This window comes from Cynocephalus volans, chromosome 2, assembly GCF_027409185.1.
Source record: "Cynocephalus volans isolate mCynVol1 chromosome 2, mCynVol1.pri, whole genome shotgun sequence".
Taxonomy (NCBI): Eukaryota; Metazoa; Chordata; class Mammalia; order Dermoptera; family Cynocephalidae; genus Cynocephalus; species Cynocephalus volans.
The window spans coordinates 203,506,298-203,532,706 of NC_084461.1; the positions used below are offsets into that span (position 1 = coordinate 203,506,298).

General features: G+C 59.9%; 1 protein-coding gene across 1 annotated transcript; it reads left to right on the top strand.

The window, feature by feature from the left end:
* Positions 1 to 16,227: 16,227 nt before the first annotated feature.
* CABP7 (calcium binding protein 7) lies at positions 16,228 to 25,319 on the top strand. The gene is made up of 5 exons (XM_063087333.1): positions 16,228 to 16,336; positions 23,443 to 23,586; positions 24,390 to 24,502; positions 24,805 to 24,958; positions 25,192 to 25,319. Exons 1-5 carry the CDS (start codon positions 16,228 to 16,230, stop codon positions 25,317 to 25,319), a joined length of 648 nt encoding a protein of 215 aa, XP_062943403.1.
* The last annotated feature ends 1,090 nt before the right edge of the window (positions 25,320 to 26,409 follow it).

Here is a 26,409-nt window from a genome sequence, read left to right on the forward strand (position 1 = left end):
AGACTAGATCTGATGCCCTGCAGGGACAGCCAGCCTGGGCCTGTGTTTGGGGTCCCACCTCACCTGGTCCTTCCTCCCAGCCACACGCTCCTCTGGCACAACTTGAGGAGGGGCAATTGTGGTGCCAGCCCCCGAGTTAATGCAAAGGGCAGTGGGTGCCAGGGCAGGGGTTGGCATGGCCACGCTGGGCTTTCCCACTGCCTCCTCCTGAGCAAGGCCCAGCTCCTGTCAGCCCTGGTGGAGGATGGGGGTGGCATGAGCCTCAGGGTAGGCCAGGCCTTTTGTCACAGCTGCTCTACTCTGAACCCCTTGGGGACCTATCGTCTTTGCCCATGCCCACATCCTTCCCCCACCCCCTGCCCCCAGACTTCTGCCCCCAGCCTGAGTTCCTGAGGCTGAATCTATTAAGTCCTTCATATTAACCAGCAAAGGGGGAAACAACCCTCTTTCATCTTAACTGGAGTGAATTTGCATTAACACCTGGGGAGTTCTGTTTGCCTTGAGAAAGCACATTGCTATTCTGAGCTGCACATGCTGTGGAGTTAGTCGCAGTATCCTATTCTTTTATTAATATGGCTTTTCTCCCCTCCCTCCTCTTTTCCCATGGAAGGGGGAGAGTGGCTGGGGATGCCAGGGCTCCCCACTCCACGTACGAAGGTCCCCAAAATGCCAAGAAGGGAGAGCAGGGAGCAGCTCCCAGGTGAAGCAGCCGTCTTCCCCCGGGAAGGCGGGCTCGTGCGCTCCTCTCCAGGAGGACACAGGGCTCCAGGGCAGCCCCCAACCCCTGCCCAGAGTCCCTTCCCTTGCCCAACAGCATTCGCCAAGCTCTGCTGGGCATAGGGTGGAAAGTCCAGCACCTTGAGGCGCTCTTCAGGCAGGGAAGGAAGGGAAAGGGGGATAACTCAGGGGGGCAGAGCTGTGGATAACTCAGGGGTGGTGTCCACTGGACTGTGGAAGTCACAGCATTACAGGGGGGCTTGACTCAGGGGCTGCTGTGTGCCTGCCCCAAGGCCACTGCTCCCCACCCTCCGGTGACAGGACTGGCATCAGCCACTCTCACATCCTGTCTAGGCAGGAACCAATCGAGGCAGTTTAGGGTGCGCACATGAGCCCAAGAGATGTGGAGTCTAGAATGGATGTGGGTTGGGAAGATCTTGGTTTTTCAGGTCTCAGACCTGGAGATCAAGATTCTAGAAGGAAAGTTGGGGTAGGGGGGGAACAATGATGAGTTAACACCTCCCCTTGGCCCCTCCAAGGTGGGCTGCCTCTTGCCCACAAGTCTTTCAGGAGGCCCAGCTCCTCCCCTGAGTCCAGACCTGGAAAGGATAAGAGCCCCTCTCCCTCCGTCCAGCTCCCTGGCCGGGTGGCTGAGATGAGCCATGGGACAGCAGCAGCCCCCTCAAGACTACCCTGCATCCCACCTCTTGCCTCCTGATGATTTTCAAGATGGGGAAGAGCAGATTTGGGGCAGACAGGGGTGGGGAATGGGGGTGGGGGGTCCAGTCCCCAGTTGTGCTCAGAGTTGAAGGCTTGGCCTCAGCCTCACATTCCTGTCCTGAGCAAGGCAGTCAGTTCAGAGCCCACCACAGGGTCATCACAGGGGTTGAATGAGATCACGAAGACCATGTCCTGAGCCAGTGCCTGCCGCAGTGAGAGTTTATTAAACGAGGCCTGCTGCTGTGTGCTTATAGCTATTTACTATTAGCTTGTCCTGAATCAGTCATCAAAGGAGACAGCTTGGGGCAGGGAGGGCTGGGAGGGGCCCTCACACAGCTCTACCTCCGACGTGTGGACCCTGGGCAGCTGGGCTCTTTCCAGACCACCCTGAACTACCCCCTCATAAAGAAAGGGGCACATGTGCCATCTGGGGGCAACCTTCCCAGCACTGAGGCTCAGGCCATTGGGGGTGGACAGCAGGAGAGCGGCTGGTGGTTGCAAATGTCCCCAAGTGAGTGACAGCTTCAGCCAGCCAGCTGTAGCCCCTCCCCAGGGATTGGGGGGTGAGGGCGCCTGGACCAGTGTCAACATTCCACGGGCATCCCCGGCCCCTCCAGCAGCCTGCCTGCCCCCATCTGCTACTGGGCCCATGCCAGCTACTCTCTCCAGTGACATTTACAAGCTAGGAAGTGGCCACCGAGACGTGAAATCAGTGCAGCCTGGGGCTAGCCCACTTCATTAGAGCTGGCTCAGCTCCACTAGATAGGTCAGCACAGGCCAAGCAGAGCCCCCTCCCCAAGCCCTCCAGCTCCTCCCGGCCAGTCCACCCCACATACCTGGCTCGGGAGATTAGGCCCCGATGGGCCCCGTCCCCCATCCCAGCGCTGACCCTGGGTGTACGGGGCCTGGGCCCCAGTGTCTCCTGAACACTTGCTCTGGCCAGGCCCTGAGGAAGATGAAAATAAAAACAACAGTGACCTGTGTTGGCCCTGGAATACTTGGTCTTTCCCTAACCCTCACAGCAGTCCCAGGAGGCATCATTGTACATACCAGGCCCCAGTGAATGGCAGCCACTTCACTTAGGTCCTTACCTGGTGGCATCAGGAAGGACCCACTAGAGCCCTGTGCAGTTACCATTGCTCCCATGTGAGACAGAGGGAGAAACTGAGGCCCAGGGAGGCCACCTGATTTCTCAAGAGCTGGGATTTGAGCCCATCCTCCCCCTGTGCCTGGGCTCATTTTGTAACAGCCTCAGAGGAGACTCCCTCCGCCCACTCAGAGCAGGTGGGACTGGAGTCCTGCCCCCTCACATTGTCTGGGTATGGCCAGTGACCCTCAGAGGGGGCTCACCAGAAGGGACAAGCTCAGAGGAGGGGCTGGATTCTGGGAGGGGCGGTGCCCCCCACAGCAGGGAAGGAAAGCACAGGTCCTGCTCCACCTCCTCTCAGCTGGGAGGAGCTTCGCTCCTTTGAGCTCCAGTTTGCTCAGCTGGAAAATGGGGTCACGGGCGCACTTAAAGTGAGTGAACAGCGCCTGGCACCAAGCAAGCACCCACAGCTGCCGGGGAGCTCACCCACCGGAAGGGATGATGACCCGGAACATCCTCATTTATCTGGCAGGCCCGTGCCCCATGTGAAACTCAGACCTGATCCACCTGTAACTTCCAGACTGCCCGGGGCAAACAGGTGCCCAGCATGCAGCCCAGCACACAGTAGGTGCTCAAGACATGTTTGCTGAGTGAATGCCTGCGTTTCAGTTTGCTCATCTGTGGAAAGAGGATCTCAATGTCTGAGGGATCTCAGAGCACTTTCTAGGCCCTTGTGCCATTCAGGTGAAATGATGGCTCAGAAAGGGCTTGTTTTTACAATTAAATGCTGAGGATGAGGAAGGAGGCGGCGATTTCCCAGCAAATGGGCATGGGTGCTGGGAGAGTCCAATGCACAATGTCCCCCTGGCCAGCTGGTCGGACCAGCTGAGCTCTAAACACCGCAGTGCCTGGTCATTACTCAGCTACCCCCTCCCCCAGCCCCTCTGGCCAGGAGGAGCCTCCATCAAAGTCTCCTTCTCCCTCCTGATGGCCCAGACAATTAGGCAGTCCTGCCTGAATCCACTGGACCTGCCATTCAAAGCTGTCCCCTCCTCCTCCTGCCAGCCCTAGGAGCACCACATCCCTAAGCCAATCTGTCCTGAGCACTGTCTGTGTGCCAGACACGGCCTGTCTCTGTGAATCTTCCTCTCCCTGGCTAGGGGACTCTGCTGTGTCCCCATTTTACAGATGAGGAAATGGGCTCCCAAAGCCCAGAGACTTGCCCGGGATCACATAAGTGAGTCCCAGAGCTGTCACTCAAAGCCTAGTTGGTCTGGCCACAGAGTCCCTGTTTTTAGCTTCTGCTGTCCCCCTTCAGGCCTCAGTTTCCCCTGTGCACTAGACAGCTGCAGGTTTCTGAGGTTCTGCCCTGAGGAGCCTGGCAGAGAGGCTGCCACCTTCTCGCCCCCTCCCAGTGTCCAGGGACAGCATGATGGATGAGGATCCTGTGGGCAGCAGGTGCAATATGCCCACATGCCCACCGACCTGATCGTTGGGTGATGGATCTTTTCCTTCTCTCCCCCTCCCCAGGGACTCAGCTCCATCTGGCCAGGCACAGCGCCAGGCTGATGGATGGGCCACCCGCTGGGCCACTCTGGCTGCTGCCACCACCCACACCCACAAGGCTGCACTCCAGGGTCAGCAGGGCAGGTCTGTGGCAACTCATTCAGTCATTCAACAAACACATATTTATCCAGGGCCTACTATGTGCTGGAACATAGCAGTAAGCAAAACAGAAGAGGAAACCAGCTATCACCCTCCAGTATGACAAATGTGGTCACGGGGCAAACAGAGGGTGGCCGTGAGAGCCGGAGGAGGCCTCTGAGCAGACTCAAGGAAGCAGGTGAGGAGCCTGAGAGGCAGCGGGAGCAGCTTACACAGAGGCCCAGACGTGGGAATGGCCAAGGCATGTGCACACACAGGTGCCGATTCAGGATGGTGGTGATGGGATGGGGTCAGGGCCAGAGGAGGCTGAGGAATGGCAGAGAGGGAGACAGGCCAGGCTGGCACTTCCAAAGGACCCTGCTGCTGCCAGGGGAGGGAGGCCTGCCGAAGGTCTGCGGAAATTCAGCAGTTTGGAGGGCCTCTTTGAGGATGAGACTGGAAGAGACAGAGAAGAGAAGGATGTGAAAGGCTGGAGCCAACAGTGTCAGTGCCAGAAGCCAGGGGGTGGTGGTATTCGCCCATTTTAAAGACGAGGAAACTGAGGCTTGCTGATGAAGGACTTGCCCAAGGCCATGCAGGGAGAGAGAGTCAGAGCTGGGCCAGAGGGGACGTTCTATGAGAGCTCACGGCCCCTCGGACTCAGGCATCCAGGCCCCTCGTCCTCAGCCTGGAGAGGCTTGGGAGTCTGAGGACACCCCCCACCAGCACCGGCACCCCCTCATTCAGGGAGGCAGCTGTCCCCTTTGCGCTGCCACAGACAGGAGCCAAGCAAGAAATATCACATCATTAAAATGACAAATCCCTTCACTAACTGAACCGGAAGGCCTGCCTCCCTGCCTCGGATCATTTCAGACCCCACATCCCCATACCCTGGGCTCGTCTCCCCTCCCAGACCGGTGGCCAGCAGGAGAGCCTGTGTGGGGTATGGCCTGGCGTGGCTGGGACCACCACCTCGTCCCTGAGATGACCTTGGGGACCCACCCCTCTTTCTCGTGGAAGGGCCTCATCAGCATTTCCCAGCAGGGACCCTGGAGGAGTGGAGGGCTCCTTTCTCCACTGGTGGGGCTGGTGCAGCTGCTGCGGCCGAGTCGGGTGCCCCCCTCTGCAAATGTCCTGGCCTCTGGTCCCGAGCAGGGGGCTGTCCCAAGGGACCCCAGAGGGGGTTGCAGGGTCTGGCTCTGTCCCTACAGGGAGGAAAAAATCCAAGACAAGACTCACATCCCAGAATACTGGCCCCACCCATGATCTGTCTTCAGGGTCAAACCTACCTCCCACTTGGTGGGACAGTTTCTTGTCTGAGCCCAACCTTGTGAGGATGGGGCAGGGGTCGTTCTCATAAATTTCCAGGCAGAAACTTGGCAGCCTCAGGCAGGCTGCTGCCCTCAGTTTCCCCATCTGACAACAGGGGGCAGCCTCTGTTCCTTTTGACTGAGGCTGAGTTTGTGCAGGGCTTGATGGGTGTTGAGTGTGTACACACGTGCAACGCAACCCACACAAAGATGCGTGTGGTGTGTCCACACACATCCGTCCCCCCAGGGACCTGCTCTGTCTCAGTCCTAGGGTCTCAGGCCCAGGTGTCAGACCCTTCATGTGCACACACACCCAGTCACCCAGTGACCACAGCACACGTGTGCACCACACCCAGTCACAAGGGCACACCTCTGCACTGGCATCCATGTCCACCCAGACCTGTCTGTGTACATCTGTGTCATATGCCCACAGCCATTGGGAGCTCCATGTGGGGTCCAGGTTCCTCTGCGGAGCGGGGCAGGTGAGAAGACAGCAGGAGATGCCGCCCGGCCCTGCAGGCAGCCCGGGTTCCCAGAATGACCCCCCCACTCCCCATCCTTCCTCCAGCCTGCAAGGACACGCTGTCCGTCCGCCCAGTGTCCCGGTCTCCTTGGACGCAGACAGTGCCCACAGAGGCGTCTGGCGCATCCTGACTCGGCCGCAGCAGCTGCACCGGCCCCCCCAGCCCCCTTCCTTGTGCCAGCGCTGTCCTGCCTGTCCTTCCCCACCTGCTGGCCAGCAGAGGCAGCCGCCACTCACCACCTTCCTGTGTCCATGACTGGGGAGGGGGTCTTCTTGCAGCAATCACCACGAGGGGTCTCCCAAGATCCCCCACCTGATCTTGGGCAGGTCCTTCCTTCCTCAAGACTTCAGTTTTCCCATTTGGAAAATGGGAGGGAGGTCAAACTAGAAACTTTCCAAGGTCCTGCCCATGTCTGGCTGTGCAATTGTCCTGAAGGCCAAGAGAGGGAAGGTGGGGGAGAGGCAGGTGGAGAGACACAGGGAGGAGGAAGCAGGGTGTTGGGACAGGCTGAACAGGGTTGGAGGGCTTGGGGCTGGAGCACCCCGAGTCTGGGGGCTGTGCTTCATGTGTGTTCTCTTGGCTGATCCTCTCTGCCACCTCCCACTGGGTGTTTCATCGCCATTTTACAGATGAGGAAACTGAGGCCTGGAGAGATGCCATGAGGGGCCCAGAGCCCTCCAGCTCCCTGCACCACCACACAATAAGGGCCAAGTATGGGAACCATGCCCAAGACAAGTCTGCTCTGCCTGTCCTGCCCTCGGTCAGGGAGGTGACGTTCCGGGAATGGCTTTCTCCAGAGCCAGGCATCTCCCCAACCCCCCTGTTCACAGCTCCTGGCTCTGAGCCTGCCCCCGGCACTGCCCATCCATCTGCTGTCACTTCTTGGCAGGCTAGTGGGCCATACATCACTTGGTCAAGCCGAGGCAGCTGGGCCAGGTGGTGGGAGGGTGTCACTTGTATGACCCACCTCATTGCTGATGATGGGATTTCAGACACTGTCACCTGCTTGTGAACAGCGGCCTGGGGCCAGCAGAGAAGGGGGTCTTCTCAGGGCTCTAAAACCCACCCCAAAGGTAGCCACTTCTTACGCAAGGAGCATGAAGGAGGCAGTTGAAGGCCACAGGGTTACCTGGCTGAAGGGGAGCATAGGTCGTGTTGGTGGCTGTTCAGGTGGAGGGGACTGAGGTGGTGTGGCTCCGCAGTATTTGGCAGGAGGACAGAAATTCTTATCTCCCTGCCCCCACCTGGCGGAGTCATTTGCTGATGTAGGTCGCTGAGGTGCTGTCTCCCAACTGAGCTGCTGCTGGGGGGTGGGAGTGGGTCAGCCAGAGAGAAAGGGCCCTTGGCCAGGGTGTCTCAGCCACCACCCCTGCCCCATGGCTGTCTCTGCCCCCCTCAACCCGCACATCCCCCCACAAGCTGCCCTCACATCCCAGGGTGGCTTCTGCAGGGACCCTCCAGTTCTCCATTCATTCACCCACTGTGCATGAGCACCTAACATGTCACCACATCAGGGATGCAGCAGTGAACAAAATCCAGCAGCAGGCAAGAAAGGCAAGTCTGTGGTGTGTTACAATGAGGGAAATGCAAGCCAGGACCACAAGGCAGGGTGGGCGGGAGATGAGGCACTGTTTGTCTCTTTTTTTTAAGCTAGGGTGGCCAGAGAAGGCCCACTGGGAAGGTGACTTTTGAGTAAAGGCCTGAAAGAGTGAGCCATGAAGGTCTCTGGGGGAGAGCGTTCCTGGCAGAGGACACAGCGAGTGCAAAGGCCCTGAGGCAGGAGCGCACCTGGCACTCTGCTGTGAACAGGCAGGGCCCAGGTGAGGCAGCTGGAGCAGGTGATGGGAGGGGCTGAGAGCAGAGAGGTGAGGAGGGGGCATTGCAGGCCCCTGTGGTGACTGGCTCTTCCTTGGAAGAAGGTGCCATTGGAGGGTGGGGAGGGGACCATGCAGAGTTTAGGGCAGTAACCGATGGCAGGTTAGGGCACCAACAGGAGGTGCTAGAAGTTGAAGGGGAGGGCCCTGGGGGACCACTGAGCAGGGCATGTGACAGGCCCTGAGTCCACGTCTGCCTGTCCTCCTTCTCTCCTTCCCTTCCTCCCCTTTTCTCCTTTCTTTCTTTCATTCATTAGTCCAGCAAATATTTATTGAGTGCCAGGCACATTTGTAGCCTTTGGTGAACTCAACCTAAAGAATGCTCCACCCTGCCTATCCCCCACAGGGCACCCCACAACATCAGCCCCTTGAGCATGGGGTGGGGGCCCCGGCCACGCTCTGGGTGGTCAACCCTGTGCCCCTCACACGAGTGCAGAGAGGCGCATGTGTGTGCATGACAGCCCACCCACACGTGGTGTGCAGGAGCGGTGAGCATGCACCTATGTGCCTCCCAAGCACGTATGAGATCAGCTGTGGAGCATACTCAAGGGTGTCCCTCCCCTCCTGGACCTCAGTTTCCCCACCTGAGAAATGATCAGAGGAGAGAACCTAAGAATGCTTCCTATTCTAAAATGACACTTTGTGGTTACCCAGGGTCCTGGGGGAGGGCACAGGGCTGTGGTTCTACTTGCGCAGGCAAGGACATTGGTGCATATGGTAAGCCCACGGGCAAGACTGTCTAGAGTCATATGAGCCTGTGTGAGCTCAGGGGACATGAGTGTGAGGATACAGGGAGGGTCTGAGTTTGGGGAGCCCCTCCACCCAGATGCTACAGGGAACTAGGCCATGAGCTTTGGGGTCCCTTTGCATAGTGCTCTCCAAGGCTCTCCTGATATGATGGGATCCCGGGTCTAGCAGGGGTGGCATGAAGACCCCTGGCTGTGCCCCCCTCACTTCACTGCCTCAGAGCCATGGCTTGGAACGAGCATCAGGAGAGTGGGAGGTCCTAGAAGTGACCCAGTTGTAGCCTGGGAAAGGGGACCTGCCCGCTGCTCCCTGCTCCTGGCCCCACATGGCCCCCTAGTTCACCTGGCCCCCAATGGCTCCTCTAATTACACAGCCATAAAGCACAAATCTCTAACGATCCAATTAGTAACGCCTTTACTGCTCTGTCCAGGATTAAAATTACCAATTAAACTGCTGTCGATTTTATCATCACTTAGGCTCAACATAGCCAGGGCATTACGGGCCTCGAGGCCCATTAGGCGACCCTTGGATGGGGGCTGGCCAGGGATGTAGGCCTAGCTCAGCCCTGGAGGAAGTCCCTCCATCTACCACCCCTGGGGTCCTTGTGCTTGCCCCGGCCCAGTCCCCTGACAATTGGGGACTCCAAAGGATCACAGCCCAGTTCCCTATAGAACTGGTGGCAGCAGCATGGGGGGCTCCCCAAGCCCAGCCTCTCCCTGGGCAGTGCCTCCAGACTGGGCCTCTTCCACGTTTCCCAGGGACACAAGTCACCTATTCCATGTCCCACTCTCTCAGTGCCAGGCTAATCTCAGCAGCTAAGACCTGGCACGAGGGGTGGGGGGTGATCATCTGAAAGCCTGGCCCCACTTCCCCTGCCCTCTTTCTGCCCACAGGCTCAGGGTGCCAACCTCACATGATGTCCCCCACCGTGGAGGGAGGCGTCACTCTGATGAGCAGCCACAGGATAGCACTGCCCCTCTCCCAGTGATGTGCAGCTGCCCCTTTATGGGCCCTCAGTGCTTTGTCTCAAAGCAGGGGAGATCTCTGAGTACAAAGGCAGAGCCCAGGGCCAGGCGAGTGTTGGCCGCTGCCTCTGGAGGGGTGAGCTACCTGTCCCTGGAGGTGTGCAAACACAGGCTGCCCCCAGGCCACATGGTGGCAGGCAGAGGCAGCAGTTCACACACAGGGAAGGGGAAGTGTCGGAGTGGACTGAAGTTGGAAAAATAACTTGGTCATCCTGAGAAAGAATTTGCAATGTTCAGTCCCTGATCTCCATCCCTTGCCCTAGAGGTGCTTCCACAAAACGGAGGGGCAGGGGGTCGGGCAGCAGGAGGAGTCCAGAGGCAGCAACAACCCACAAGCTCAGCTCAAGGACGTGTGCCGAGACTGCAGGTCTATGGCGTCACAGGACGCTGCCGTACATTTGTCTTGTCCTGGACCCTGGGCTCAGCACCATCCATGCCATACCCTTCCTGTGCTCACCCTGAGAAATAGGCGTCTTTATGCCCAGGTGAAGTACTGAGACTCAGAGGTCCAACAACTCGCCTGGGGGTTTGACCCTAGAGGATATTCTCATGCCCACCGGCAGGGACAGGGTGTGCCAGGTAAGGCTGCAGAGCCCCCTTGCAGGGTCTGTGTGTTTCAGCCCCATGCACCCCCTTGTGGAGGTGGAATCTCATGCACAAGCCCTTTATGTCACACAGAGAGATGTGGAGAGGAGAGCGACAGGGCCCTGGGGGACCGCAGGGTCCCAGCCTCGACCTGCTCCAGGCGTGGCAAGACCTGACAAGGAGAGGTGACTTACCCCCACCTATGACCCTAGGCTGTGATGCCCAGGCTGACTGGAGATGGGGCCTTTTCTGGGGGAGCAGCCAGCCTCCCAGGCAGGTCAGTTGAGCAGCTCATCAGAGGCAACAGACTGAGGCAGGGATCTGGGAAGCCCAGAGCAATTAGAAGCTGTCTCGTGCCTCATCTCCTGCCAGCTGCCACAGCTGTTACTCAGGAAGTGGGCCTGGAGCAAGGGCCAGGCCAGTGGAACCCATGGTTCCCATCCCATCTGTGCAGGGTCCAGATCCTTGGGGTAGCCTCACAAACAGCAGCCTGGCCACGCCCTGAGAGTAGGTTCCACTTCCCAGAGAGGACCAGGACAGGGATCTCTGTTACTGCCTAGGCAGAACATTCCCAAGCTCCTCCCACTCCTCCCCAGACTCAGTTTCCCCTGCCAAGCCTTTTCCTCTGGAGCATTGGTTGTAACCCTGGCTGTACCATGGAAGCTCCTAGGGAGCTTTTAAAGGGTACCCTTGTCCAGGCCCCAGCCCAGACCAGTGGTGCAGAACCTCTTGGGGGGAAGAGGGGCTGTGTGCCTGAATGTGTCCCTGGTGAACCAGGTGTTTGTGGTTGAAATCAGCCCTGCCCTGAATGCCTGAAGTGTCTCTCCTCCTATGGCGATGTCTCCTGCCTTCCAGCTCGACCTGGAGCAACCAGGGGAGACCACTCCTGGGCTCAGGGGAGTCTGGGAACTGGAGAGGGAGGCTCAAAAGGTCTAGCCTCAGGGACATCAGCACCAGGCACCATCACCTTCGTCATCTCAGCAAATCCATGTAGCAGGCTTTGTGGCATCAATCCCATTTTACAGGGGAGGAAACTGAGGCCAGGAAAGGTGCCATGCTTAGGGCACAGAGCTGGCTAACAGTGGTCAGGCTTCATCCAGCCACACCAGACTCCAGGTCCAGTCCTCTTTTTCTATCACCAAGTTGCTCCTCAAGGAGCAACAAATTCAAGGGCCTGTCACCTTTGCCCTGTTTCCCTCACATGGACTTTGTTCCCTGCTGTCCTGTCCACTCCTGTCACCTTTGGAAGCTGGGCAGCTCAGGATTCAGAGTGGGGGTGGCCAGAGTAGGGCAGGGATCAGAGCAGACAGGGTTCCGGCCCACACTCCCGACCCAGTCTGCATCTGCGAGTCTATAAATTCCATTATTCATCAAGTGACTGTGTGAGTTTGCCCGGACAATGAATATTTTATTCACCTCCAGACACTGTCCCTAGTGGGTTCTGGAACAATATTGTTTCCCAGCCAAGGAGCAGAGGCCAAAACCTCTGCGTTCCCTGGATGCCCCCTCCCCACCACCAGTATTTCCCTTTGCCTTCTCTCCTAGCAGGACTCTTGGCTCAGCAGGGCTTCGGTCAGTGGTCCCAGAATGACCTTGAACTTGGTGCTTACCCTCCTTCCACTTTGATTTCTTTCTCTGGACAATGGGTTCATTGGTTGCCTTGACAGGCTCTCCCGGGTCTCTCCACAACTTCACCCTTCGTGGCTGGGCCCTAGGCTCTGCCGGGAGCTCTCCCTGGTGCTGAACACCGGTGGCAAGAGGATGCTGGCCTTGGAGGAGAGGTCTACAGCCAGGGAGGGCGGGACCACACTGGTCTTAAGAGAGGAGGACTCTGGCCTCTAGACATGGTGGTTTCCATTTCCCTCCCTTTGTCTCCCTGCCACTTGGGGAACCTCCCTGAGTCACAGGTTGCAGTGGGTCACCTCTCCCAGTGTCTCCAGCCTGGAGTCAAGGATTAGCGGGTGAGATCCGTGGAGATCTGTCTTGGGAGGACCCAACTCCCACATGTCTGCCTGTGGGCACCCTGGGGAGTGCAATGTGATGGTGGCAGCACCTTCCCCAGATGGGGGAGCGACAGACATAATTCACACCCTGCAATCACGCCATCTGCTCCCCGTGACGTGTCGAGGAGAGGACAGGGCTGCAATGCTGAAGGGTGGTGGGTGAGAGGGCGATCGTTCATTCATTCATTCTCTCATTCATTCATTTGGCAGATACTCACATCCATCCCTGTCCACCTTCCCATGGCCAGTCCAGCCCTGTGCTAGGCACTGGAGATCTGGGGGATGCAGGCCCAAACACTGCCCTCCAGAGCTCACACTTTGGAGCTTTTGCCCACCCTGGCTCCTCCCCCTGGAGTTCCTCTGACTTGTGATAAGTACACTGCACACTTTCCATTCAGGATCTAATCATTCACTCCAAGGGCTAGAAATGTTCCTGTTTAACAGGTGAGTAAGCTGAGGCTTGAGAGTCACACAGCAAGCTCTGGTTTCTCCATGCAGAAAAGGCGCTGCTCAAGGCATTGCCTCCCCCACCCCATGTCCAGAGACTTTTCAAGTCCTGCCTCCATGTCCATCTGTAAAAGCTGCCCCCAACCTAACCTTTCAGCAGATAGAGTGAGTTGCAGCTTTGATCATGCTGCCTGGCCCTGTGTCCCTTGCCCTGTGAGCCTTGGACATGAGCAGCTCCTCCTCATCCTGGCAGCCAGGGGCTTCCCAGTGCCCACAGTGGTGGAGGGCTAAGGAGGCTGATGGCAGTTCCCAGAGGCAGTGGGGTTCCTGCCAGGCTTAGAAGGGCAGGGAGAGATCAGCATAGCCCAGAGCCTGGCCTCTGGAGCCCCTGCCCCACCTTGGGCTCCAATCCCAGCTCTGCCTTCTAAGGCTCTATGATATAATCTGGTCCGTGGTCCTCATCTATGAATGGGGGCAAGGTCGCATTGCCCTCCGAGGCTTAGGGGGACCCGGCAGCTCATATGCACAGCCCAGGTGTGGCCCATGCACCCACTCAGCAGACCGAGAAGGGGGAGCAGGTGTAGCTGGTGGCATGTGGAAGTGTGGTGCTGACTGGCAGCCCCTGGGTCAACAGCCAGTGCTGCAGCCATGGTTTTACACCAAAGGAGAAAACAGGGATTGGCCTGAGTCACCAGGGTACTGGGATGAGAGAGATGGTCCAAGCAGTGGGGTGCACCATGACCTTGGAGCTATAATCCCCAGCAGACCCTGCCCCTTCAGCCTGGGGGAGCCTACCCCAGGGAGCACCCTGGTTACAAAGGTTGATAGTCTGACCCCTCAGCCACAGGTCAAAGCCGAGGTCGGGGGGGGGAGGCCCACATCTCCATGGACACACGTGTCCTCCCTCAGCACAGATTCACAGGGCCCGGCCATGCTAGATAGGCCCGCTTGATTTCTGCTTCATTTATTCTGGGACCATTTCTTCCCCTTCCTTTGAAAATTCCCCACCTGGACAGCAAGGCCAGAAGCTAAGGGATGCAGCAGTTGCCCCTCCACCCAGCCAGTGCCAACACGCTCTGCAGCAGACTCCCAGGGAGTCGCTGGGAGCTGGGTCTCCTGCCAGCCCCTCAACAGGCTCCAGCCCACCCTCCCTCAGCCCAGTCATCCTGATTGAGAGCTGGCTAGCCTGGGCCAGCACAGCCTGGACACTCAGCAAATACCAAAGGAGCAAGCTGCTGCAGCTTACACTCTCAATCAATACTCAAAGCTATAATTACTATTAATTCATATTCCTCGGGGGGGATTTTCATGCTAATGGGAAACCCCCAAGAGATGCAGGGAGGCGCTGCGAGCCACCACTCATATGTTACAGCGGTTCATCCTCACTGCTGCCTGGAAGGCAGCATTGCCACCCTCACTTCCCAGGGGGGAAACTGAGGCCGTGGGGTGTTAAGGGACAGGACTAAAGTCCCACAGTGAGGATGTGATAAATGCAGGTGTCCCACCTCTGCTTGGCTTCGAGTATTGGGTTCTTTCTTCCTCACTCCTCTGTTCCATCAAAACCTTTGAGGGAGCTCAAAGCATTCAGCTCTAACAGGGGAAGTTCAGAGAGCAGATGGGACAGGCAGACCAGGAGAGCTTTGGGGGGTGCTTTTCTGGGGCGTCTCACACCACATCCCCAGATACTAATAGGCAGCTGGCTGGCCCATAGAGGCCTGGAAAGATAGAGACAGACAGCTGGGGTCCCTCCTGGCTCCTCTGCAGGTTTTAGATGCTTCTGGGAGCTCCTGCCACAGCTGTGCCCAAAAAGTACTGGGGCCCAGGCCTGGCCCAGACCATGCTGGCTGGGGCTGGCATCTCTTACTGAGCTCCCTCTTCCCAGACCTTGAGACAGGGCCGTGGTTAATCAGCGACAAAAGCAGAAACAAGCAGAAAATGTAATCAGCTCGGGAAGGGCAGGGCCAGGCAGGGCTGTGGCAATCAGCTTTCCTGCTGGGATCATTGGCTGATTGGACCAAAGGGGGCAGGGAGGTGGTGCCAACTGGCTCTCCAGGGGCAGGACCCAAAGCTGGGGCCACATCCAGGCCAGAAGGTCATCCTTCCCCACAAACATACATGCACATTGGTTCACATGTGCCCATGCCACTCCCAGCCCCAAAGCCTGCACACCTCCCCCCACCTGCCACAGGATCTTGCCATCACCTCCCCTGCCCGTCACAACCTTGCACACACAGGTGGCCACACAAACTCTAGACACTCATGTATTTGCATGTGGACTCAAAACACATGTACATACACCCAGTGTCACATACACTTCCTCGGGGATAACAGATGTATGACACACATGCTGCTCCCTCAAACACTTGCTCCCCACCCCCATGCACACGTGCTCTGGGGCCTGGGGAAGCCCTGCACACACATGAGGTCTAACCTGCGGCCATGTGAACTGACAGGCCCTGACACCAGACCCCACAGGCACCAGCCATGTCTCTGTCCTTCACTGCCCAGTGGGTCTGGAAACATCCTGGCTCCCAGCTGCAAGCTGAGTGGTAGAGGCTTGGGAAGGAACCAGGACTGGGGCCCCACTGTGGGGAACAAGATCAGCTTCCAGTGGCAGCTGCAGGGCAGAAAAGCCTATCCCAGACCTGTACCAGCTCCTGCCTGCTGCTGCTGCCCCATGACCTTGGTCAACGTCCTTCTCTGTCAGCCTCAGTTTCCCCACCTTGGAGCCTTTCCTGGCACCAACAGGGCGATTCTTCTTAAGGACCCAGGGGTCTGGGCCGACTCACCTGTCTGAGTCTCTGGTCCTCAGTTTCCAGCTTTTAGCTCCTGGCGAGGGGATGTCCGGCGGGAAGGTGGGCCAAGGGTCAGGAAGGAAGGAAGGGCCCCGCCCCCGACCCACACGCACCCTGGACCTGACGGCTGCGGACTTGGGTTGGGGGAAAACGTGTGACATGAGGAAGACGTAGGCGGAAAGGGGCGCCAGGGGCCAAAGGGGTAAGGAGGGCCGGCGGGCTCGGGGCGGCCGCTCATGGACCGGTGGCGGGAAGGGGCGGGTGGGGGCGCGGCGGGGGGTGGGGAGCGCGGAGGGGGCGGGCGGGCGGCGGGCGGGGGAGGCGGGGAGCGCAGCCGGCGCTGCACAGAGCGAGCGAGCGAGCGAGCAGGAGAGGCGGCGAGAGCCGGAGCGCCGGGCCGGGCGGCCGCGCCGGCGAGCGGACGAGCGGGCAGCGAGCAGCGCGCAGCGCGCGGGGCACCGAGGAGCGGGCGCGGCTCGCGGCGGCCGGAGCGCAGAGGCCCGAGCGGCGCCGCCCCCGCCGCCCCTGCGGGGCCCCGGCCCGGAGCGCGACGAGGGAGGGGGCGGCATGGCCCGGCGGCCGGGGGCCCGGGGGCGCTAGGCCCCCGCAGGGGCGCCCCCCGCCTCGCCGCCGCCGCCGCCCTCCGCCGCCGCGCGCCCCGCCCGCTCCAGCCGCCCCCGGGGCCGCCGGCGGCCCATGAGCCCGGGCCTCAAAGTTTGCGGCGGACGGGCGGGCGCGGAGCCTCCAAGATGCCGTTCCACCCGGTGACGGCGGCGTTGATGTACCGGGGCATCTACACCGTGCCCAACCTGCTGTCGGAGCAGCACCCCGTGGACATCCCCGAGGACGAGCTGGAGGGTGAGTGCCCCGCCGGGACCCCCGCCCGCCAGGCCTCCTACCTGTGCGCCCAGGTGAAGCGCGGGCTTGGGGGGCGGGGGGCTGACCGCAGGCGCCGGCCGCCAGGTGGGCGCTCCAGCGAGCAGCTCCGCGGGGAGGCGCGACCAGCCCGCACCCCTGGGCGCCCCGCTGGGGGTCGCCGAGGCGGAGGGCCCAGCGCCTGCCCGCGTGGACCCCGCGCTGCGGAAACTTGCCGGGTCCCGCAGCGGGGTCACGGGGCCGCGCAGTCCGCGGTGACGGTGCGGCACCGCAGCGGGCTGGAGTGAGGGTCCGCGCTGCGCCCACCGCGCCGGTGCGGCCGGAGCACCCGCATCCTGATCCCCTCCGCGGCGCCCGCCCGTGGCTCTGCGCTCGCATTGACATTCCGCTCGTGTCGCTTTAAAAATCCAATCTGCTTGGGCAGCGGCAGAAGGGGAGAGGGCGACTGCCCGGCTCTTGTCCGCTGCGGGGCCACCCGCATCCCCTCCTGCAGCCGCAGCCCCTTCCTCGCAGCCCTGCGGGAACCCCCAGCCTGGAGCGCGGGGAAGGCGGCCCGGCAGGCGGTGGCGACAACAAGTGGCCGGATTGGGCGTCTTGGTCGCGATAGCCAAGCCTGGAAGGGAAAGGCAGAGAGGCAGGGACCCAAACCTGCCCCCCACTCCAGTCCCTCCACCTCTCAGACATGAATGGGGACCGGAGGCAGTTGGCGAGGCAAGATCAGAGCAGAGGACAGGGGCTGGGGTCCCTGGACAGGGTATCCTGGGGAGCAGTGAGACCCCTGTGGCCTGCCCAGCTCTGTCCCTGCTGGGCTGGGGGGAGGTGCTCAGGCTTCCCCTCCCCCCAGACCTTCTGGGGCCCCATATGGAGTGGAGTGGGGGGCTCTGGGCTGATAGGAGTCTCGCCTCCTGGGATCTGCTTGTCTGCTGGTGTGGGCAGGGCTGAGATCACCCAGAGGATGCGCCTCTCTCTGGGTACCTTGGGGCCAGGGGTCTCTGAGATCTGGGAGCTCATCAGGGCCTATGGGGGTGCAGCTGAGAGACCAGTGCAGTCAGGGATGAGGTTGGGAGCTCAGGGGAAGCCATAGAGGGAGGTCCTTCCTCATCCCCAAGCCCAGGTGGGGGCAGACTAGGTCTTGGGGGAGTCAGACTAGGTCAGGGGGACGATCGGGAGAGAGTGGAGGCCGGTCCCATCCTGCTCACTGCACCAAGGCTACTGCTCCTCACCAACTCCCCTCACAAACCTTCAGATACCAGTAGAGCTATGGAGATGGGGTCTGGGGTCTGATGCAGGCAGGACGGAGGGATGGGTACTGGATCCTCCAACTTGACCTCACCATTCACACCCAAAGCCCAGGTGCCATCCTATCTGGGCTGAGCCCAAGAGCCAGAGCCTCCTCCAGGGCCTGGGAAAAGGAGGGGGATGATGCGGGCCAAGAAGGCAGAGGATGGGGCAGAGGCCATCTCTTCCCCACCTTCATTCTCTCCTGCTCTGGGTCACCCCAAACCTCCTGCCAGTTTCCCCCTCCAGAGGCCCTCGTCCATCCCTTCCTCCTGGTCATTCGGGCGAGGGTCATCATGTCTCCCAGACCCCAGCAGCTTCCACTTCATTCCCTCCCCTTGCTCCCAGCACCCCTACCATGATCCTGGCACCCCCACTCCAGGCCTCACTGGGTTCCTCCTCTCCTGATGCCCCAGTCCTGGAGTACACACCCCAAGGAACAGGAGAAACTGAAGGAGGCTGGGCTGCCAGGGTGAGTGAGGCACAGGGTGGGCACAGCAGGGGCAAGGAGGCCGCAGGCTCCCCTTGGGCCGTCCGACGAACAAGCTGGCAGGAACCCAGCGGTGTCAGTCACCAGCCACAACGACTGTACTCCCTGCTTCTCTTCCATCCCCTTCTGGACTATAGGGAGCAGAGGGGCCCTGGCACAGGGGGCATCTGAAGGGCAGGGCCCTCCCTGGAGCAGGCAGGTGGGGGTGGTGGATGGCCCCATCCCACCTCCCAGCTGGAGGGCAGCTACAGATGAAGGCAAGAAGTCCTCCATGACCGACCCCCTTCTTGGCTGCAGGCACCCCAAAAGCCTTCTGCATGCCCCAGGCCTCTTGCAGTGGTCCTTAAATGCCAGGGCTGGGAGAAAGTGGCCATCCCTGGCACAGATCCTCCCCCAAACTCCCATCCTCTCCACTTCTTCATTAGTGCTCCTGTCCTAGGGCAGTCTGGGTAAGACCCAGGCCCTTTGCTGGGAGGACGCCATCAGTGGGGGAGCCACACATGTCAGGAAGAGGGAGCTGGGCAGCCTGGGATGAGATGCTGCAGACAGTATGTGCCTGCCGCAGAAATCCAGGGGGCGGTCAGTCTGAGCAGGGAGGAGGACCAGGCAGGGAGGTGGGGAGCACAGTGCTAAGATGAGGGCTTCCCAGCCAGGCAGTGGTGGGATCGAGTGTCTGTACCCTCGGCACACGGAGTGACCTTGGGCAATCACTTGCCTCTCTGAGCCTCAGTTTCTCCATCTGTAAAAGGGGAGTTGGCAGTGTCAGGGCTGCTGGTGACAGAGGATGCAGTGGAAGTGCTCAGCATGAGGCCTGGCGGTGGGGGATCGGGGACTCAGATGCAGCAGCAGGGCAGGCTGAGGAGAGGGCCCTGCGGAGTAGGAGCCTGGAGCGTGCAAGGCCCTTGAGGCAGGGGCTCAGGATGTGCAGGGCACTGCAGGGTAGGGATGTGGCTGGGCAGAGCTGACCTGAGGCCCACCCAGCTTCCTTGAGGGAGAGGCACAGCTTGCCCAGATTCTTTCTGTACACCCCACCATGGCTGGGACGCATCCCCTCTCCAACTTACATGCATAGCAGAGTCCTCCTGGGGCACTGAGGCTGGTCCAGTGGTATCAGGGGACTCAAGCACTCATGGGTGGAAATGGGGTAGCTGCAAGTCCAAGCACTTTCTGACCAGAAAGAGGAGGAAGAAAGAGACAGGCAGACAGCCAACAGGCAAGGTTCTGGGTTGACACTTGGCCTGCCTAGTCGGACAGTGGAACCTGCACTGAGAGTGGCTAAATGGGAGCAGGGGGAAGCTGGGGAGTCCCCTTTCTGCCTCTTTTCCCTGCAAGTCCAGCAGCCATGTCTGGACAGGCCAGAAGCTAAGGGAGGCCAGAGTGGTAGGGCGCAGGGCCAATGCCGCGGAGAGTGGCGGCTGCTGCAGAGGATGGACGCTGCCCCCTCCGGTGACTTCCTGCTGGTGCCCCCCCTCTGGACTCTGGCTCTGACAGTGTGCTGGCATCTCTTGGGACCTGCTGGGGACTCAAGCCCTGACGAAGTTCCACAGGTTGGGGAGGGGATTGAGGGGTGTCAGGCTGGAGGTAGCAGGTAAGGGAGAGCATCGGCCTGGAAACCTGGTGTCCCTGCCAGCCCATTCCCGGGCCAGGAGTCCCCATGCCAAGATGGAGCATGTAGGCTTCCCCTGGCCTCACAGGGCAGGAAGGGAGCAAGGCTTTCGGGGAAATGCACCCAGCTATGATGTGCAGACGGCACAACGATGACAGGGAGTCATGACACCCCCCATACTCAGGGAGCCCCCAGCAGAGGCCAGGCCATAGCGATGGTGCGGGAGTCTCATCCCCATTTCACAGACGAGGCACCTGATACTCAGAGAGGGAAGTGCCTTGCACAGGTCACTCGGCTGCTGAGCGGCAGAGTCAGAATCCCACCCCCAGACTCCGGTCCTGGCCTCAGCCCATGGGAAGGCCGGCCTGGCGTCCCAAGTTCACCCAGACCTGCCTCTTCTTCCGGCTCTGCCATCTGGGACGTTCTGATTTACAGCGTCCATCTCTGAGCCAGGCCTGGCCAAACACTTAAGGGCTTGATTTTCCTGCTTAATCATCCCAGCAGCCCCATCGTACAGGTGAGCAAACATCTGCCCAAGGTCACCAAGCCAGGATGGGGGAGAGCTGGGATTGGAACCTGGGTCTGTGCAACTTCAGGCTGCTTCCCTGGCCCAGAAGATGGTGCCTGAACTTGGCCTCCGTGGGCGGATGGCAGTCAGTTGGGGCTGGGGCCGGGCAGGGCTCCCTGCAGAGGCAAAGGCACGGAAGCAAGACTGGTGTGAGCCGGGTGTGCCGAGGAGGGGTAATTGACGGGATGTGTGGATGGGGAGGTGGCAGTCTGTGAATTTACCTAGTGGTCTTGGGAGGTTTGCTTTGCCTGAGAAATGGCCGTGGGGCCTGTCGCCTGACCACATACCCCAAGATTCATCTGCCCTCTCCCGTCTCCCCGCCAGCCCAGTGTGTCTCCTCCAGGGCTTCAGCTGCAGCAGCCCTGGGCTCTGGGAGCCTCGCCCGGCCCCTGCCAGGCTGGTAGAGAGAGACTGACCTCAGCTCATTGCAGGGGAGGGGGCGGCTCCCACTGCAGCCCCACTGGGAGTCCAGGACTTTGCCATCCCACCCTGTGGTCTCCCAAATGGGCCTCTGCAAAGGAAAGCAGACTCAGAGAGGTGCAGTGCCTGACCCTGGGTCCCCCCCCCCAACTAGCCCCTGGCCTGGAGGTCCCAGGATGGTTCCCCACCCCCACCTGCAGCTTGATTCCCCTCTTCTATGGGTGGCCATATGGTAGGTGGGGTTGAGGCCCTTGGGGACTGGACAAGGGGATAAGCAGCCTCCTCAGCCTCCCCTTGCACATCTTGGCTGCTTGGAGAATGGAAAGCAAGTGCATCTTCTTTCTAGGCTTGCCGGTGGGCTCTGAGGGATGGCCTCAGGCTGAGTGTGTGTGAACTTCTGCTCAGAAAGCAGAAATACTTCTTTGAGTGCTCCAGGTGGGTGGGGTCCTCAAATCAGTCACTCATTCATGTCAGCATTCATTCAGCCAACATTTATGCGTGAATGACAGGCCCTGTTCCAGGTGACCGGTATATGGCCGTGAGCAAGACAGACACACTCCCTGCTCTTGTGGCCCTCCTAGTTCACAATCCAGTGTGGTCAGTATGAGGAGGGGAAGAGCAGGATCTTTGGGGTCCCAGAGGAGGGCCAGAGTCAGCCAGGGGGCAGGGGGGGTGCCAGGGAGATGGTGCCATTCAAGAGAGAAGTGGGCTTGCATCATAGTGTGCCATGGTGAGGGGAGAGCACTGCAGGCCAGAGGAGCTGTGTGTTCAAAAGCCTGGAGGTGGAGCAGTCCTGGTGCCCACTAGGGCCAAGAGGGCCCCTAGGGCTGGAGGTCAGGATGCCTGGGGTGGGCAGAGCCTGCGGCTGGGCCAGGAAGGCAGTGGTGCTGGTCAGAAACCTGTGTGTGTGTGTGTGTGTGTGTCCGTGTGTGTGTGTCCGTGTGTGTGTGTCCGTGTGTGTGTGTGTGTGTGCCAGGAAGGCAGTGGTGCTGGTCAGAAACCTGTGTGTGTGTGTCCCTGTGTGTGTGTGTGTGTGTGTGTGTGTCCCGACTCCGAGGCGACTGGAGTTCCCTCAGCAGTCCCTGTGGCCGTCAGGCCTCTGCTTATACACCTCCAGTGACAGGGGGCACACCACCTACTCAGTGGCCCAGGAAAACTCTAGGAGTTGGCCCGGAGTTCCCAGAGTCCAAAGTTTGCACAAATCCCCAGGCCTGGCCCAGACCTCCCAGCCCAGCTGCTTCTCTGGCCCTGGGTCACTGGTTAGGAGACCAGATTCTCAGGCCCTGCCTGGATGGGGGGGTGAAAGTCCAGAGCCAGAGGTCTGGGGGCTCAGGCAGCTCAAGTGCAGCTGTGGTTTGTCCGTGTTGGCCTACGTATGAGCCAGTCTGACCTCCCAGACTTGGGTACAGACACCAGGTGGGAAGAGCCTGATGATGGTTGAGGACTTGGCCCAAGCCACCTCGCTGTCTGAGCCATTACCCCTAGTCTGTCATAGGGCCAGCAGGCTGAGCTGGTTCCCCTGCTGCCCCTGAGACCAGGGAATGACTCCAAGGCGGAGGATCCTAAGAGCAGTTTCAGGGTTTACAGACCCCTAAGGCCTGGGCCAGCCTCACCAGCAGCAACAACGGTGACTCCGGGCTGGTCACCTCTCCTCTCTAGGCTTCAGTTTCTGGGTGTGCGGTATGGGGCATTTCGTCTATCTACTTCCAAAACATACACAAGGAGCTTAACTCTGCCTGCTGAAATCCCACCCAGGGGAACAGCTTGGGCAAAGGCCAGGAAGCTAGCAAGTGAACCTGGAGAACCCAGGGCACGGGAGTGAGTGGACTGAGATTCCCACCCCAAAAGCAAATGCTCTTTAGGGCCCTGCTGGGGCTGTGATCGTTAAGGGACAAAGGCAGAGAAACAGAAGTGGAGCCACGGTGAGAGGTTAGGGCCCCCTTAACAGTCCCTGAGTGTCTTTGGTAAAACCATTGTCATCCCACACCATTTTGCCCATTACACTGTGGATATGACTGAGGCCAGCCCCAGGTCAAACACTGGTTTGCTCATTCCCAGTCTCCCCACCTCTGAGTCATGCAGGTCCTCAGGCCTCAGTCTCTCCCTCTAAACAATGGGAGGGTGACCCCCACATCTGATCCTGGCTGGGCCTGGTGGGGCCCCTCCACCCCTCCTGCCTCCCCCAAACCAAGAGGCAGTCTGTGCCAAGCTAGCGTCAGCCCATTAGCCTGGAGCCGCTGCGGTCTTGCGTGGCTGCCATTAGCGAGTGTTGGCCAGTGTTAACGAGCCTGAGCCCCCAGGAGGAAGCACAGCGGGCTGGGGATGGGGGAGGGGAGTGGAAGGAGTGGGGGTGAGCAGGGAAGCCTTTGGCAGCTGCCGCAGCTGCCGCCCAGTGTCCTTCGCAGCACGTGGTACCCACCACATGGGGTCGTCGTGAGCATGCCTGGAAAGGCTGTGTGAATGTGGCATGCAAAGACCCCGAGGGCGGGCACTGCCTCGGGCTGGGTGCACCTTTACTGCCCAGCTCAGCCTGCCCTGGGATCCCTGAATACAGCCCCACTAGTGCACTCTTGGGCCACCCAGTGATGGTCTCTAACCAGATCTGCAGGCTCTGGTTTGGATTCTCAATACTCTGCACAGGTTATGGGTTCGGGGATACTGGGGGTCTGGGAAGGGGGGTGCTGGGGACAGGGGTCAGGTCCCAGACTGCTCTGCTCCCCCCACAGAGATCCGTGAGGCCTTCAAGGTGTTTGACCGTGATGGCAATGGCTTCATCTCCAAGCAGGAGCTGGGCACAGCCATGCGCTCCCTGGGCTACATGCCCAATGAGGTGGAGCTGGAAGTTATCATCCAGCGCCTGGACATGGACGGTGAGCACGGGCCCCTGTCTCGGTCTCCTCAACCATCTCCTGGGCCTTGGGGGTGGGACAGGGTCTGGGGCTTGGGCCACTGAGGCTGAGCCCACCCTGGGTCTCTCCCTCCCCCTTCTCCCAGTCCCTCCAAAGCCCATGGCAGGTTGCAGCCAGGTCTGGCCCCGTTTCTTAGCCAGGAGGATTGAGGCCAGAGAGGTCGTGACAGCCCCAGTCACACACAGGGGTCAGAAACTGCTCCTTGTACTCTGCATTCTTAGAAATTTTAAGTGTAGAAAAGTAGAAAGATTATAATAAATACCCCTATTCTTACCACCCAAAATAAAATCATTAATTTAGTGTACTTTCCACCTGGCATTTTATTATGGAAAAATTCATAAGGAGCAGTAATTCCAAGTCCTCTCTTCTTCATCCCCTTCCTCCTCACCATCCAGAGAGCAGGTGACAGCCCGGGCAGGTGGTCCCTCCTGAGCTTCATATCCTGTCTCTGTTGTAGAGAGCGTCAGGCCCTACACCTACCCAGGACAGCAACAGGGTGCTGGGAAGCCATGGAGGTTCTCAGTGAAATGGTAGAGTTTCCCAAGTGCCAGCCCCATTCAGGGCCTACATGTTGCTCTCACCTCCATCTTCCACGGTGGGGCCTCATCACACTTGGTGGCTTTGGCATCAGCCCAGAGCCTGGCACATGTTATATAGTAGGCCCAAGCTGGGCCAGGACTCCATCCCAGGTCCTCTGGGCCCTGGGTTGCCTGCCTGGGCCAGGCTTCAACCTGACCTGCTGATTGGATCTGTGCCCCCTCTAGGTGATGGCCAAGTAGACTTTGAGGAGTTTGTGACCCTTCTGGGACCAAAGCTCTCCACCTCAGGGATCCCAGAGAAGTTCCATGGCACTGACTTTGACACCGTCTTCTGGAAGGTATGCCGTGGCTGGCTGGGACCCAGGGCTGTGCACACTGTAGGGGGGTGTTATGGGGCCAGCGGATGGCTGGGTCCACACTGTGTAGGGAGATGACCATGCCAGGCTTCTGTCCACTGATGTCTTGCCTCCCAGAGGGCCATGGGCTCCCTGAGGGAGGCAGTGTTGGCCAAGGACTCTGTGGGGGGTTTTCCAGCCTTCCAGAATCTGGAGGCCTGTCACTGGGCTTGTGTGGCTGCTGGGTGCTGGGTGGGGACGGTGGTGGTGATGGCCAGAGCACTATGTCTCCCCCCTCTCCCAAGTGCGACATGCAGAAGCTGACAGTGGATGAGCTGAAGCGGCTGCTCTACGACACTTTCTGTGAGCACCTGTCCATGAAGGACATAGAGAATATCATCATGACAGAGGAGGAGAGCCACCTGGGCACGGCCGAGGAGTGCCCTGTGGATGTGGAGAGTGAGTGGCTGGCCCCTGGAAACCCACGGGGGGGCTCAACTGCTTGGGCAGGGGGACATACCAGGAGCTTGCAGAGGGGGGCTGGGGACCTCCTTGCCTGTCCAAGCTTCAAGTCCCTGTGCGCCCCATGGGACGAGTCCATGTGCCGAAGTGCAGGCAGTTCCTGATCCCATCACTCTGATGTCCCCTTCTGTTTCTCCCTGCTCCCTGATGTTCCCGGCGGGCGGACACAGCCTGCTCCAACCAGCAGATCCGCCAGACATGCGTGCGCAAGAGTCTGATCTGCGCCTTTGCCATCGCCTTCATCATCAGTGTCATGCTCATCGCGGCCAACCAGGTGCTGCGCAGCGGCATGAAATAGGCGCCACCTGGATGCCCTGTCTGGTGCATGCGGTGCCCGGGGCCCTCTCTACATCCACCGCCGCCTACAGCCCGCTCCCTCATCCGGCTCCAGGCCACCATCTGTGCGTACTTCAGGGCCTGGATGTCCGGCGACCCCACCCCACCTGCCCCATGGGCCTTGCATGGAGCCGTAGCCTGGCTGTGGAGGACCTGATGGCGGCTCTGAGGATGGCCCCAGCCTTGCCTACACCCTGACCATGCCCCCACCCTGACCTGTATGTAGCACTAACGCTTCCTGCTGTCCAGGGGCTCCTGGGAAATTAAGGAGGGATTTGTACAGGAACCCCCAGAACCTGATCACTGCTGTGGTCCCTTAAGCAGGAGGGGGCACCCTGTGCTCAGAGGGGGCAGCTGCCTGCCCAGAGCCACATGGCCAACCCTGGCCCTGGTCCTTGAGGTTTGCCCAGGGCTGTGGGCCGGGTGGAGGAGGAGGGGCAGAAAGCCTCCTCTTGTGCTAGGGCACAAGGCTGGGGGCTCCTGGGCCCTGCTCCTGGCATGGCCTGAGGAGGCTCTGGTCTTCTTCTGGGTCCTTTCCTCTGACACTCCTTAAATCCAAACCCAGCCCTCCTTCTCTATGCACCTGCTGGGGCCAGAGCCAGCCCATTTCACAGGTGAGGAGCCTGAGGCTCAGTGAGCCCGATATTTGGCCTCAGTTCCCCCTTCCACAGGGATTTTCCCGGAGCGCAGAAACTCATGGAGAATGGGGCATCTGAAGTAGCTTCACAGCTCCCTCACCTCCTGGGCCCCTACAACCAAGGGCCACATCACCTGCCATCCCAGCTCAGAATTTAGATCTGTAGTCCAACTGAGGAAGGGAGCAGAGCTGGGGCCTGCAGGCTCCAAATAGCCTGAGCAGCCTATGTGGTCACTGGCTAGGGGGCTCCTCCAGGGCAGAAACTTGGGGGGGCCCTGTGCTGCCCCCTGGGCCGAGGAGCTGGCTCAGCCCAGCATTATCAGTGCCAAGCTTGGCCAGGCCGCTCTCCCAAGCCCAGGGCCTGCCCTCCGGGGTCCCTCCACTTCTCTTCACCCTCAAGGCCAGAGACCCAGCT